The following is a 15312-nucleotide window of genomic DNA, read 5'->3' as shown; positions in this document are numbered from 1 at the left end:
CTAAATAATACCTGCTCTGTGGTGGTCCTGTGGGGGTCCTGACCATTGAAGAACAGCATGAAAGGGGATAACAAAGCATGTAGAAAAACAGATGGACTACAGTCAGTAATTGTATAACTACAAAGTGCTTCTATTAGAACCCAATTTTAGCTTGATAGTAATAAATATAAAAATAAAAGATAATACTCGTTTTAAAATCCCATTGTGTGTGTGTATTGTGATGGGATTTTCATAATCAGAGGTTTGGCACAATCGTGGCCCTCTGGTTTTGCGCTCTGATCCGGTTCTGTCGTGAGTCACTGGTTGCCGTTTTGTAAACAACAGAACCAGTGAGAAACTTTATGTGGATGTTATAACAGCGGCGGTGAGCAGGAACAAAGACAGCAGTGACTCCCTGAATGAAAACAGCTCTCCGGCTGGACCGTGTACGTGTGCTGAGGGTGTCTCTACCTTCACCCCGTCGTTGTAGCCGTCTGCGGTGGTGGGGCCGGCCGCGCTGCCTGCATGGCCGGAGGCTCCGGGACGAGGAGGTTTTTTAGGAGGGACAGCATGATCTGAGGGGAGACGGGAAGATTCAGCAGGTTACTGACGGTGGTCCGCAGTGTATCATGAATGAGGGTATTGGAGGTAGTGTGTCTCTTCCAGTGGAAGTATTTATTTATTTGGGTTTTAACATTCCTGTGTGACATTTAAGGGCAAAATAGGTTTTATATTGTAGTTTTAATTGTTGTTTTTTTTTTGCTTTTATTAGTGGAAGGAAGGGTAACTAAGGGTAACTGGAGTGTGAGGGTCTCACACGTGAAGTGAGGGTCTCGGGGACTTCTGGTTTGACGCAGCATGGAGTAGACGTGTGTTTGGTGGTGCCCGTAAGGAAAAGTGGTATTTTATTGTATTAATACATTTTTATTTGTTTTTATTTAGGTATCAGTGTCAATTTTACTTAGTTTATCTTAGTTGGGTCATTCCTTGAAACATTTTGAAAATGAAACACTGTTTAATTTGTTTTTCATGTTTTATTATAAAAAGGACGTGTTATACTTTCCCACACTAATATTGGTCAAGCTAAATTACACATCTCATATACACTGTGACGTCCAGCCTGTTACGTATTAGGTCGTAACAGGGTGGACCGTGACAGGGTGGACATTCTGACATAAAATTAGCCATTAAAAAGCCATAAAAGTGAAATCAGACAAAGAATTCTCTGCTTTTTAGTGTGATAATTTTTAAAATGATCAAATCGTTTTGCTTTTCCTCATATATCCCGTAACAGGGTGGACATGTTATGATTGACCGTATAAGACTTTTAGGATAAAATGTGGTAAAACAACATTAAAACGAGGAGTTTAATAAGCCGCTCATCCTCCACAGTTGTTTTACCACCAAAAAGATCATGTGAGCTCCAGAAAATGATGTTAGGATGTAAAACAGCTCTTTATTTTATAAGAGACAGTAGTAAGAGATAACAGGGTGGACGGTAACCTGAGGGGTGTGTGAAAAACCCTCATAATCAGCAATAACATCAAACTTATAATGAAAATAAATCCAGGGTTTAGAGGAACTTAATCAAAACTTTTAAACAGTATTGAAAGACTGAGATATTTTCACGATTAAACCTCATATATCATCACTAAATCAGAATGTACAGCACTGGGGATCATGGGAAAACCTCTGCTATCTAAGAGATAAAAACAGTGTAAATGTATACAGTCATTTTATTTTGGGGGGGTAAAACATTGTGTTTAGTATTTGAAAGTGTTTATTATTTCAGGAAGATGTTTAGAAATTGTATTGTTTAAAATGTACTTAATAAATACAGTGATCAGTACTGGGGACACAAAAGGCCCCGAATTGTAGGAATGACCCAGTTGTGTTTATTGCTTACACTGCAATGCCTCCAAAATTAAACAAATCGACGAGTTCAACACAGTCGCTCAGAGCTAACAAGGGACTTTGCATCGCTGAGGTCTGAGCTGGCCAGTGTGAAAAGCACGGTTTCGGACACTGAACATTCTCTGTCTGCATGAACCGATGAGACGGCAGCGCTACAGAACAAAGTCGAATTTCTGACTAAAGAACTCGTCAAACTGGATGATAAATGTGAGGACTTAGAAGCTAGATCGCGCCGCCAGAATGTCCGAATTGTGGGAATTCCAGAAGGTGAATCGTTTCCATGGATAAATGCCCACTGGTGGACAGAGTCCACCGTTCATTGGCACCCACGCCAAGGCCCGGTGAGTCTCCACGCTCCATAATAGTGAGGGTCTCACACGGGAAGTGAGGGTCTCATAGAGAGGGTACGGACTGTATAATAAAATAAAGGTAATAAAAGTAAAGCTATCACTTGTGCTATGAGCTATCATGCATACGGAGCTGGAGCTGTACCTGCTTTTCCCACCGGCTGGTAAATGTGCTGGTTTCCTGTCTGCAAACACAAACAAAAACACAATCAGTCACTCGAGCAAAAAAGACTCGTAACATCTCAGCTGCTGCCTGTTTTGTGGTCTGGGTGTGAAGTTACCGTGTTGCCTGGCATGCCAACACATATAAACACAAACACACACACACACTCACCATAGAAGAAAATAAAGGAAAGGATGATCTAGTTAGATATTAAGAGCTTCAAATATGTGCTTAATGTGGCAACAATCGATTTTCTAATGTATTATTAAAGGTGTAATATAGGCTCTAGGGTGTCACCGTGGTCTATCACCTCTGAGATCCGAGTTTGAACCTCTGCTGTGCTATCAACCAGCCGGGTACCTACATGGATACATAAGGGGGACAGACAGTGATCAAGCAGGGACACCTCGTTGCTGCTGCTGCCCTGACCAAGGAGCGGTTGATCGTTAATGCCAGTGCGTGGCTGCCTTAGTACTGGACTAGTAATCAGAAGGTCGCTGGTTCAAGCCCCACCACTGCAAGGCCCATAACCTCAATTGCTCAAACTGTATACTGTAATGTAAGGCGCTTTGGATAAAGGCGTCTGCTAAATGCACAAAATGTAAATGTCTGTAAGATCTATCAAACTGATTTTGTTATAGCAGAAATAATACAACATGCTTTTATACTTTAACCTTGACTGTTAGGACCCAAACAATTTTAGCTAGTTAGAAATTAACAAAGATCAAACTGAAACTTATTTATTGATGAACATAATTCCATATCATTCATCATGTATGGACTGTATTTTTAAAAATGATTGGTTTACATTAAAAGCTTCCTGCACTACAACACATTTACAACCTTTATTTTGGAAGTACAGGGATTGTTGGGGGATGGAGGGCTGGAAATTTTATTTAGTCTTTTGATCTTTTGATTTGATTTAAGCTCAGAGAAGAAGGATTTGGTTAATATTGAGGATAATAAGATGAGAATCCTGCACTGGGATTAACAACAAAGAAAGTCTTTTACAGGTACTTCATTCAAAACCCAGAACAAACAAATATTTATTTTATCTATTTTATCATTTTCTCCCATTTTTCTTCCAATTTAGTGTAGTCAGTCTGTCTGCCGCTGCTGGTGGATCCCTGATTGCAGTCGAGGTGGGTATATTGCTGCTCACGCCTCCTCCGACCCGTGCGCAGCACTTAGCGGAACCCTTTTTCACCCATGCACTCTGCACAGGCGTCTCTATCTGCTAATCAGGGTCCTTACACAGCGGAATTTCCCGCTGCGCCACCTGGGCGCTAAGATTTATTTTTTGAACTAATGTTTTAGTTTATCGACTTTATTGACGTTTGTAATATGTGCAAATTTCTAATTTGATGCCTGCAACACGTTTCAGAAGAGTAGAGACGGGGGTATGAAAACATGGAAAGTTTGTGGAATGATCAAACCAAATCAATTATATCCGTACAGACGCCTGGTCGGCCGATAGCACCGCTGAGACTCGAACCTGGATCTCAATACTGGTGGGCTAGTTTTTTCACATAAATCATTATGATCACATGATCGTGAACGCAAACAATACATACAAATACAATTTCAAGCTTAATGCTGTAAAGCTAAGCACAGTTCAGGATGAAGCATGTCCGAGCGTGCACACACACACACACACACACTCTGAGTAAAAACTGACTAGTTTAAACACTTCCTTTTGAAGCTCATTTGGCAAAAACACTTACAAATGACTTTATGCGATGTTGCAATAAAAGACAAGTTCCACTTTGCCTTTCTTGTTTTTATTACAGATTATTCCAATAATGGTTTATCAATAACCAGAGAGCAACTGATCACGTTCATCAATCAACTTAAAGATAGGACTCGTGATTTAATCAGTAAGATAAATCGTTATTATCCTGATAGAGGTGGTCTCTTCCAGGATGACACAGCAGAGAGGGTCACTGAATGGTTTGCATTCAGTATGACCATAAGCACAATCTTCATTGTTTACTTTTAATAATAATCATCTCAGCACTTTATAATGTTTAAATGTAAGTACACTGATCATGCATAACATTAAAACCACCTCCTTGTTTCTACACTCACTGTCCATTTTATCAGCTCCACTCACCATATAGAAGCACTTTGTAGTTCTACAATTACTGACTGTAGTCCATCTGTTTCTCTACATGCTTTGTTACCCCCTTTCATGCTGTTCTTCAATGGTCAGGACCCTCACAGGACCACCACAGAGCAGGTATTATTTAGGTGGTTGGTAGATCATTCAGCACTGCAGTGACACTGACATGGTGGTGGTGTGTTAGTGTGTGTTGTGCTGGTATGAGTGGATCAGACACAGCAGCGCTGCTGGAGTTTTTAAACACCTCACTGTCACTGCTGGACTGAGAATCATCCACCAACCGAGAATATCCAGCCGACAGCGTCCTGTGACCACTGATGAAGGTCTAGAAGATGACCGACTCAAACAGCAGCAGTAGATGAGCGATCGTCTCTGACTTTACATCTACAAGGTGGACCGACCAGGTAGGAGTGTCTAATAGAGTGGACAGTGAGTGGACACGGTATTTAAAAACTCCAGCAGCGCTGCCGTGTCTGATCCACTCATACCAGCACAACACACACTAACACACCACCACCATGTCAGTGTCACTGCAGTGCTGAGAATGATCCACCACCTAAATAATACCTGCTCTGAGGGGGTCCTGTGGGGGTCCTGACCATTGAAGAACAGGGTGAAAGAGCATGTAGAGAAACAGATGAACTACAGTCAGTAACTGTAGAATTTATATGGTAAGTGGAGCTGATAAAATGGACAGTGAGTGTAGAAACAAGGAGGTGGTTTTAATGTTATGGCTGATCCAAGAGAAATGCCTTGTACATCTGGTACTTGGCGAATATTAAAGATTCTGATTCGAATCATTTCCAACAATCAGTGCTGGCTGAGCAGAGCTGAAACGATCACACGCCCCCTCCGACCACCTTAGATCTCTAATACTGTGGTGCAAAAATTATAATACATATAATTATAAGAAACGTGTATCACCACGCCTCTAATATTAACGATGCACCTCTGCAAGAACATATCCAGAGCGACTTACACAAGTGCTTCCATAGCAAACATTTCCTTAATTTAAGGAGACATAAGAAGTAAGTTAGAAGGAGAAGTTTGATGATGGAAAGGAGAAAACGCTTGTTGCCTGGTATAAGCTGATCCTGGAAAACAAACAACAACAAAAAAACTTACTGGTCCCTGTAGACTGCAGTCCTCCCGCTCGATACTGCCTCTGGAATTCCTCGAGTCTGTTTTCTGGGAAAGACCAGCCAAAAAAAAACACAATTTCAGTAAGTTTAAGGTCTTTCTGCTTATTTATGGTCACTACATTGTACTAAAAATAGTACGACTAACACTGAGCACAGCAGAAAGTAAAAACAATCGGGTTTTTTTGGTGTCAACGCCAAAAGCATCAGCCGGCATCGATATCATTTACACTCAGATACAGAACCTCTAAAAAGCGTTCTAAACTGCTCGAGATCAGTTCAATCCCACCCAGACTACTTCTAATCCAGAAATATCTCAGCACATCATCGCTAAAGCCACAAAACTAGTCAACACACCACACAACCAGCGAGGATTGAGAACGTCACCCTACCAGTTTCCCAAAGCAGGACAGGAACACCTGCATCCTACGCTCTCTCGCTGTGTATTCCGTACTGGTGAGCTGAACGTCCTGAGAAATGTGCAGCATTAAAGTCCATTGGCGGAGGAAGCGAGTGCTGAGAGGAAGCTCCTGTGGTGAGGCATGCATGCACTCACACTGAGTCACTCCCACTGAACGAGCCTGGACTTAGCTACGCCACATCTTCCTCCTCCTCCTCCTCCTCTCACCTTTCTTACTCTACAGCCCTGCCTTGTTTCTCACCCTTCCTCTAAACGTCCATCTACATTTCTTTACATTTTCTTTATCTTCTCTTTAACCACGTTAGTATTAGTGTCTGATTCTTTTTTAAGCTTAATAAGCCGTAGCCTAGTGGTTAAGTGGGCTTAGTAATCGTAAGGTCGCTGGTTCAAACCCCACCACTGCTAGGTTGCTGCTAATGGGCCCTTCAGCAAGGCCCTTAACTCTAAATTGCTCAGGCTGTATACTGTAACTGTAATGTAAGTCGCTGTGGATAAAGGCATCTGCTAAATGCTGAAAATGTAATATTGTCTGGCCTCGGCAATTTAACTTTCATCAGTATTAGTTTAAACTAACCTACACTAAACTACTAAACTATTAGTATTAGTTTTGACTAAACTAACTAAACTATTACTATTAGTTTTAGTATTTGTTTTAACTAAACTAAATAAACTACTAAACTATTAGAAATAGTTTTAACTAAACTACTAAACTATTAGTATTAGGTTAAACTAAACTACACTAAACTATTAGTGTTGGTTTTAACTAAACTAACTAAACTATTAAACTCTTAGTATTTGTTTTAACTAAACTACACTAAACTAAATAAACTACTAAACTATTAGAATTAGTTTTAACTAAATTACTAAACTATTAGTATTAGGTTTAACTAAACTACACTAAACTACTAAACTATTAGTGTTGGTTTTAACTAAACTAACTACATGACTAAACTATTAGTATTAGTCTAACTAAACTAAATGACTAAACTATTAATATTAGTTTTAACAAAACTACACTAATCTAACTAAATTACTAAAGTATTAGTATTGGTTTTAACTAAACTACACAACTAACTTTACTACTAAATTAATATAATTAATGTTAACTAAACTACATTAAACTACTAGTATTAGTTTAACTAAACTAACTAAACTATTAGTATTAGTTGAACTAAACTAACTAAACTACTAAACTATAAGTATTAGTTTTAACCAAACTACACTAAACTAACTTAACTACTACTATTAGTATTAGTTTTAACTAAACTACACTAACTTAACTAATAACATATTAGTATTCGTTTTAACTAAACTAAACTACTAAACTAATAGTATTAGTTTTATCTAATAATAATTATAATAATAATAATAATAATGTAAAATTTAACCACATCAGTATTAGTGTCTGGCCCTTTCTAAGGCTTAATATTTTTTGGCGTGTATGTAACTATAAAAAATCCTCCCGGCCTCAGTAATTGAACTTTCATCAGTGGTGGGTCAGGGGGAGTCGAGCTGCTTCACGCCTCAGTGCTAACACAACCCCATCATTACTCAGGAATTTCCAAACTCTGCACCTGTAACGTACACGCCGTGTGTGTGTGTGTGTGTGTGTGTGTGTATGATACACTCACCCAAACACAACCCAACGCACAATGGCTTGAAATGGAGAGCTAAAATACTGTAGTAAGGGGGTTAGTGATGGAGCCTATCCCAGCTTTTCAATTTGGGTAAATGCTGTAAATGTAAATGCGTTCTGACAGTGACTACCTGTCCAACACAATTTGCTGATGGCTCATCATTATTGCAGAATCTTTCCACAAAACAAACTGAAAAACGCATTCAAAGCCAGTTAGAGATCTAATCCTGTGATTCTGTGACTCTCCCAAAAAGGTCAGGCACTAATGTTGCACAAGATGTGCTGGCTCGCAATTCATCATTACTGGGTTCATTGGGGTTGAGGTTTGGGCTCTGTGTGGAACACTGGAGTTTCTCCACATAAAACATGTCAAACCACGTCCTTATGGACCTCGTTTCGGCACAATGGCACAGAGGAAAGAAACCAGTCCTTCCCAAACTGTTTCCACAAAGTTAGAGGCATATACAGCAGAACCTCGATTTAAAGGACCTCTATTTAACGGATTTTAGATTTAACGGACAAAATCTGAAAAACCTAATGCCCGGTCCGATTGTTCCAAATTCCACAGAGACCAGTAGTTCAGTAATCGTCTGCTAGCCGGTTCACGTCTCTCTGTTTACATGAGTGACAGGCTTTGTTTTGCCGGGTTACTCGCTTTGTTCTCGCCTTTTTCTCTGTGTTTTACGCTTCACTTTGCAAGTACTAGGGCTTAGTTACGGCTTCAAAAGACAAAGAAATGCCAAGCGAATGGGGTTCATCTAGGTATTGCTGAAGTTAGAACTTGTTAGGAAAGTGAAAGCAATGTTTCTGTGAGGTATGTGAGGAATACGATGTGAAGAAACTCCCCAGTAGTTCAGTACACCAATTTAAATGTATTTATTTATTTACAGGTTGTACGTGACGTATTTACTGATTTATTTGCATTGTTTATTTTACTGTTGATCATATGTGCATGTTTAGCACTTTTGTGGAACTTCATGCTGGGCTCTTTCATGCAGCCACTGTTGGACCCTTAAGCAAACAAGCTGGGATTAAATGATACATAGTATATGACAAATAAAAGCGTTCCATTTGCCCCAGATTATAGATCGTGAACATTCTAAATGTTTATAATTTTACGATCAGCCATAACATTAAAACCACCTCCTTGTTTCTACACTCACTGTCCATTTTATCAGCTCCACTTACCATATAGAAGCACTTTGTAGTTCTACAATTACTGACTGTAGTCCATCTGTTTCTCTGCATGCTTTGTTACCCCCTTTCATGCTGTTCTTCAATGGTCAGGACCCCCACAGGACCACCACAGCGCTGATGGAGTTTTTAAACACCTCACTGTCACTGCTGGACTGAGAATAGTCCACCAACCCAAAATATCCAGCCAACAGCGCCCCGTGGGCAGCGCCCTGTGACCACTGATGAAGGTCTAGAAGATGACCGACTCAAACAGCAGCAATAGATGAGCGATCGTCTCTGACTTTACATCTACAAGGTGGACCGACTAGGTAGGAGTGTCTAATAGAGTGGACAGTGAGTGGACACGGTATTTAATACTCCAGCAGCGCTGCTGTGTCTGATCCACTCATACCAGCACAACACACACTAACACACCAGCACCATGTCAGTGTCACTGCAGTGCTGAGAATCATCCACCACCTAAATAATACCTGCTCTGTGGGGGTCCTGTGGTGGTCCTGACCATTGAAGAACAGGGTGAAAGCAGGTTTAAAAAGTATGCAGAGAAACAGATGGACTACAGTCAGTAATTGTAGAACTACAAAAGAATTTTAAAGCTGTTAATGTTAGACTTCTTTCAGAGCTGCTTTTAGTTCACCACGGGAAGCAGAACGAGTCGATCTGTGAGACAGGCTGAAGATAATGACAGCAGAGTAAAAATAACTCCGGGATCACACCACATCCTGCTCACTGTGTTTCACACACACACACACACACACACATGCCTGACCGGTCCTCCTACTGCCCACTCTCACTTTCTCTACATCGTCCTACGGAGCAACTAGTACGTTTCACAAGTAAAAAAAAAGCTCTTTCTCTGCTAACCGACTTCAAATACGACCGTAAAGGATAAAAACGATACGAGAGAGTGTAAAAATGTGTAAAGATCCTAAATCTGTGGGTCTGGACAGCGGTGGTTTGCAAACGGGACGTCAGCGTACGACTGGACTACAATAAAGTGCAGAAGAATGACAATTACAGGGAACAGCAAGTCATGGTTCGTCCCTTTAGAAACAAATCCATTTCGTCCTGAAAGTAAACAGCGGTTTAGGCTAGCGTGCTATTTTACGTTTACATTTACAGCATTTAGCAGACGCCTTTATCCAAAGCGACTTACAGTACAGTTACAGTATACAGTCTGAGCAACTGAGGGTTAGGGGCCTTGCTCAAGGGTCCAACAGCAGCAATCTGGCAGTGGTGAGGCTTGAACCAGCGACCATTTGATTACTAGTCCAGTACCTCAACCACTAGGCTACGGTTTGCCCTATTTTTGCACTTTTCTCTTTTTAGCGCATCCAATTATTAATTACCTCTCTACTGGTGCTGACCCCCTCTCCGATCGAGGAGAGCGAACCAACACACGCCCCCTCCAGCACGCCGACGGCATCTTTTCACCAGCGCGAGGCGAGTTCATATGCGGATCAGCTTTGCGTACGGAGAGCCACACCCTGATCAGCATTATTCCTCGATCAGTCAGCCAGCAGAGGTCGTAATTGCATCAGTTATGAGGTACCTATCCGGTTCCCTCCCTGGATGAACAACAGCCAATCGTGGTTCGTGTAGCCGCCCAGCCCAGATGTATTCGAAATCCCAGCTCTGGTGTGCTGGCGTATTTTACGCCACCTGAGCGGCTATTTTTGCACATTTATGCACAACGAACCGTAGAACGAAGTTGACAGATGGAGCTCTAGCACCTGTTTAAGGTGGCTCATTTTTTAGGGGCCGCCATAGCAGATCTGATCCACATACCAATTTTTTTTTTACTACTGGCGCAACCTCACTCACTTACTCACTTTCTTATCCGTTTATCCAATCAGGGTCGCTGGGAGGTGCTGGAGCCTATCCCAGCTTTTCAATGGGCGCAAGGCACACAGTGACACCCTGGACGGGGCACCAGTCCATCGCAGGGCAGACACACACACACACATTGACCAAAAGGGCAATTCAGTGTCTCCAATTAACCTGATTGCATGTTTTTGGACTGTGGGAGGAAACCGGAGCTCCCGGAGGAAACCCACGCAGACACGGGGAGAACATGCAAACTCCACACAGAAAGGACCCGGACCGCCACCCGGAGCGCCCCTCCCAGTGGCTAGACTGTCTCTGCTTAATGTGGCACTGCCAGGTAAAAAGAGGTGGCCACAGATTAGACACATGTCAGGGGTTGTGAAAGCATCAGCGTATTCACAATCGAGAATTGGAAATGACTCAATTAGAACCGAACGGCTTTATTTGTCATATATAAATATACACGTGTACAGTACAACAAAATTTTCTTCCCAGGTATCCCAGCTTGTTTGGAAGCTGGGGTCTCACTGGGCTGTTTTTGGTTTAGTGTGTAGCCACTGATGCGCCGCTGCTTTCACATCATCCTCACATGAAAATCTTCTTCCCCTTAAAGCTTCTCTGAGCGTCCAAAAAATCAGATGGAGCTAAATCCGGGCTATAAGCGTCTCTCAGTCTCTCAGACACGACCGATTCCCACTCCTCCTCCTCCTCCTCCACCCTCATCGTTTATAAGCAACATATAAAAGTGCGGGAACTTTTTGAAGATCCCTGGTATAATAAAGTGATCACAGAAAGGTCGAGCTGTAGAAGAGACGAGGTGAATAAGACAAGATGAAGTGTAGATTACCATTAAACGCTCCTCCTGCTCCAGCCAGCGCTGGTCCTCCTCCATCTGCTGCTGCTGTAGCATTAGCTGCTCCTCCATCATGTGTGGAGGAAGAGGCTGACCAATCCCTGGCCTCAGCATCGCACCATCCTGACACACACACACGGTTCGATCTGATCAGCTCTCATTCAAACTGTACAGGGAGCTTCTCCTGCACTTGACCCTTTTCTCACCTCCATGCCGGGGCTCCACACGCCGTGCTCAGATGCGGCTCTGTGCTGGTTCCAGCCGTTGTGCGGGTCCAGCCCCATGCCGGCTCCCTGTGACGGGTACATGGGGGGCGTGCCGTGAGGACCCGGGTAGCCTCCCATCTAAAGAACAACAGTATGTATGTTTAAGAGGATGCATTTTGTTATAAAGCCTGGTCACTAGATGTTTTCACTTCTTGGCAAAGTGGTCGTCATTGTGGTACAGTTGGCAACTCTGCTGTGACGATAGCTTTACTAAAGTTGGCATTGAATTAGTGCAATTTAACTATAAGAATTCATGGTCATCTGAATCATTGTTGGCAAGCTAATCTTACTTGGTGCCCATAAACTGTCATCCATGTTGCTGTCAATTTTATTAGTGCTTACATTTTACAGCACAATAGCTACTCCTCATACCATTATCATCAAGTACTGCATCCTCAAAAGTCTCTGAAGTCTTTTAAGACCTTAAATGTGACGGCACCATCACACCTGGCAGAACCTCTGCAAGTTTGGATTCCTCTAAAAGCCCCAAGGTCTGGTAACCTCATGCTTTTGGAAACATTGATGTCTAAGCTCAAGAGAAAAGGTGATCGAGTAGCAATTGTAATTAATAGTTATAATAGTTTTTTATACACCGATTAGGCATGACTGACCAGCATGAACTTCTTCAGCAGTTTGAGCTACAGTAGCTCGTCTGTTGGATCGGCCCACACGTGCATCAATGAGCCTTGGCCGCCCATGACCCTGTCGCCGGTTTACCACTGTTCCTTCCTCGGACCACTCTTGATAGATACTGACCACTGCAGACCGGGACACACCCCACAAGAGATGCAGTTTTGGAGATGCTCCGACCCGGTCGTCTAGCCATCACGATCTGGCCCTCGTCAAACTGGCTAAAATCCTCACGCAACTTTGAGAATAAAATGTTCACTTGCTGTGCTATGGACAGTCCGGGTGCTTACATGGACACATGGTTGGCTGTGTGTCCATAAGAAAAGGGACAGTGATCGAACAGGGATTCCTTATAGATGCTGCAATTACGACCTCTGCTGGCCAGTCAAGGCAACTGCACAAGAGGTTTTCAATCACATACAGTACTGCGAGTTTTTCTGTGAGACCTTGCCTCGAACAGGTGAAAAGAAGTGGTCACTGGTGGGGTGTGTAACAGACGGTATGTGTTACTACTGCCCACATACATCACACATTACTAATGTATATCATTTATACCGTGATTTAACTCTGATTTAAATGAAATGTGTGTGTGTGTAGATTTCAGTACCTGAAAGTGATTGTGCTGACCCATGTGCTGTGGACTGGTAAAAAAAGCTTCACTGGAGCGAGGACTGGGATACCCAGGTCTGCTAGGCTGCACACACACACACACACACACACACACGTGTTTTGATCACTAAATGTCGACACGACTACACCAGCACACGTCTGGATAAGCGAGTGCTGTTAGATCAGATCAACCAGGCACACACAAAACAACAACCATTTTGTGTGGACGGGTAGTCCAGGGCTACCGAGTCCGAAAACCAAAACAGGCGGTCAGTGAGCGGTCAGTTAGTCATCCAGATGCTCTCCGTATGAGTTGTTATTTCGTTAAGGAAGGGGTGGGATGTACATTACACGGGGAAGGCAGCATGTCCTCTTCTGATTGGTTTGGGATGTCACTGTGGATGAACAGAGCGTTTAAAGTCATGTCTACCTTATACAGCCCCTCATAAAGAGAGTCCCGTATCCACCCCTCCGCACAGGCACGCAGAGAGAAAGAACCGAAAAGACACAAGAACAGAGAGGGAAAGAAATCAAGTCAAACAGAGTCAAACGGAGCAGTTAAACAGCGGTCTGCAGACATCACAGACATCACGTCCAGATCGATTCTGTATGTAGAAGACAGATTTACGATGAGTTCATGCACATAAAGGCGGATTAGTGAGTTCAAGTGCTGTAAACATGCGACTGTAGGACGAGAAGTTCCATAAATAGGTGGCAGCTTTAAACTCTTAAGGGTGTAACGATAAATACACTTACAAACTCATGGACACACAAGCTGCACTGTGTACCGGCGCATTCACGTCTGACTGATCACGTTTCCCCAATTCCCAAAGAGAAGTACAGTATACACCGACCAGGCATAACATTATGACCACTGACAGGTGAAGTGAATAATACTAATTATGCTTTGAGTGATGCTTTGGGCGATGTTCTGCTGGGAAACCTCGTGTCCTGCCATCCATGTGGATGTTACTTTGACACGTCCCACCTACCTAAGCATTGTTGCAGACCATGCTCACCCTTTCAGCAGGATGATGCGCCCTGCCACAAAGCAAAAATGCTTCAGGAGCGGTTTGAGGAGCACGACTATGAGTTTGAGGTGTCGACTCTGCCTCCAAATTCTCCAGATCTCGATCCGATCGAGCATCTGTGGGACGTGCTGGACAAACAAGTCCGATCCATGGAGGCCCCACCTCACAACTTACAGGAGTTAAAGGATCTGCTGCTGACATCTTGGTGCCAGATAACACAGCACACCTTCAGGGGTCTAGTGGAGTCGATGCCTCGATGGGTCAGGGCTGTTTTGGCAGTGAAAGGGGGACCAACATAATATTAGGAAGGTGGTCATAATGTTATGCCACCATCAGTGTATGTTAAGTGAGAGTTCCACACAGCCATTAGAGGTCGCCAGAGCGAACGTTACAATTAATTCTGTCCACATTGGGTGAAAATAAGGAACAAAATCAAGGCAAAAATGTGTAATTTAAAAACATTAGAAATAATTATTATTATTATATCATCATTATTATTATTATATTATTATTTATTACTATTATTATTTTTATTTATTATTATTATTTTTATTATTATATTATTGTTAATATTTTATTATTATTTTTTTATTTTATGATTATTATTATTATTGTTATTATTATTTTTATTATTTTATGATTATTATTTATTTTTATTATTTTTATTATTATTATTATTATTATTATTTTTATTATTATTATTATTTTATTATTATTATTTTTATTATTTAATTGTTATTATTATTTTAATATTATTATTATCATTATTATTATTATTGTTATTATTATTATTTATTATTATTATTCAGACAGTCGTAGTCATAATGTGGACTCACAGTATGGGTGTTGGAAGGCAATATTATAGAGACGTATATTTACATCGTTGTATGTCAAGCATCCCAATTTAGTCATATCCAAATACCCATTCGCATTTCGCTTCCTCTACTGCTGCAGACTTCTACTCCTGACCGAAGAGAGCCGTGACTAACACACACCCCCTCCGACACGTGTGCAAAAGCAGACCTCTTCTTTTCATATGGGGATCCGTATCATGTACAGCGAGTCATGCACTGATCTCCATTATCCCCCATCTCTGTGCAGTGCCATCGATCAGCCAGCAGAGGTCGTAATTGCAGCTCTCACCCGACCAGACGAGCCAATCACTGTCCGTATAGGCG

At 42.0% G+C, this 15312-nt stretch overlaps 1 protein-coding gene across 8 annotated transcripts in view; it reads right to left on the bottom strand.

Annotated features, from left to right (window-relative positions):
• Positions 1-15312, bottom strand: part of ptk2ab (protein tyrosine kinase 2ab) — an 84348-nt gene that overhangs the window by 4909 nt on the left and 64127 nt on the right. For 7 of the 8 annotated variants that reach the window (XM_062992446.1, XM_062992445.1, XM_062992441.1 and 4 more), the window contains 6 exons: positions 13102-13188; positions 11805-11942; positions 11593-11721; positions 5651-5713; positions 2386-2425; positions 451-554 (listed from right to left, as the gene is read on the bottom strand). In XM_062992446.1, the coding sequence (XP_062848516.1) occupies positions 451-554; positions 2386-2425; positions 5651-5713; positions 11593-11721; positions 11805-11942; positions 13102-13188 (561 nt within the window). Of the gene's footprint in view, positions 1-450; positions 555-2385; positions 2426-5650; positions 5714-11592; positions 11722-11804; positions 11943-13101; positions 13189-13533; positions 13573-15312 lie in introns of all 8 variants that reach the window. The other variant, XM_062992450.1, reaches the window with a different exon arrangement.

Source organism: Trichomycterus rosablanca, chromosome 3 (assembly GCF_030014385.1).
Source record: "Trichomycterus rosablanca isolate fTriRos1 chromosome 3, fTriRos1.hap1, whole genome shotgun sequence".
In the NCBI taxonomy this organism is placed as follows: domain Eukaryota; kingdom Metazoa; phylum Chordata; class Actinopteri; order Siluriformes; family Trichomycteridae; genus Trichomycterus; species Trichomycterus rosablanca.
The sequence above is the reverse complement of the archived record's forward strand: the minus strand, read 5'-3'. Positions and strand labels throughout refer to the sequence as shown.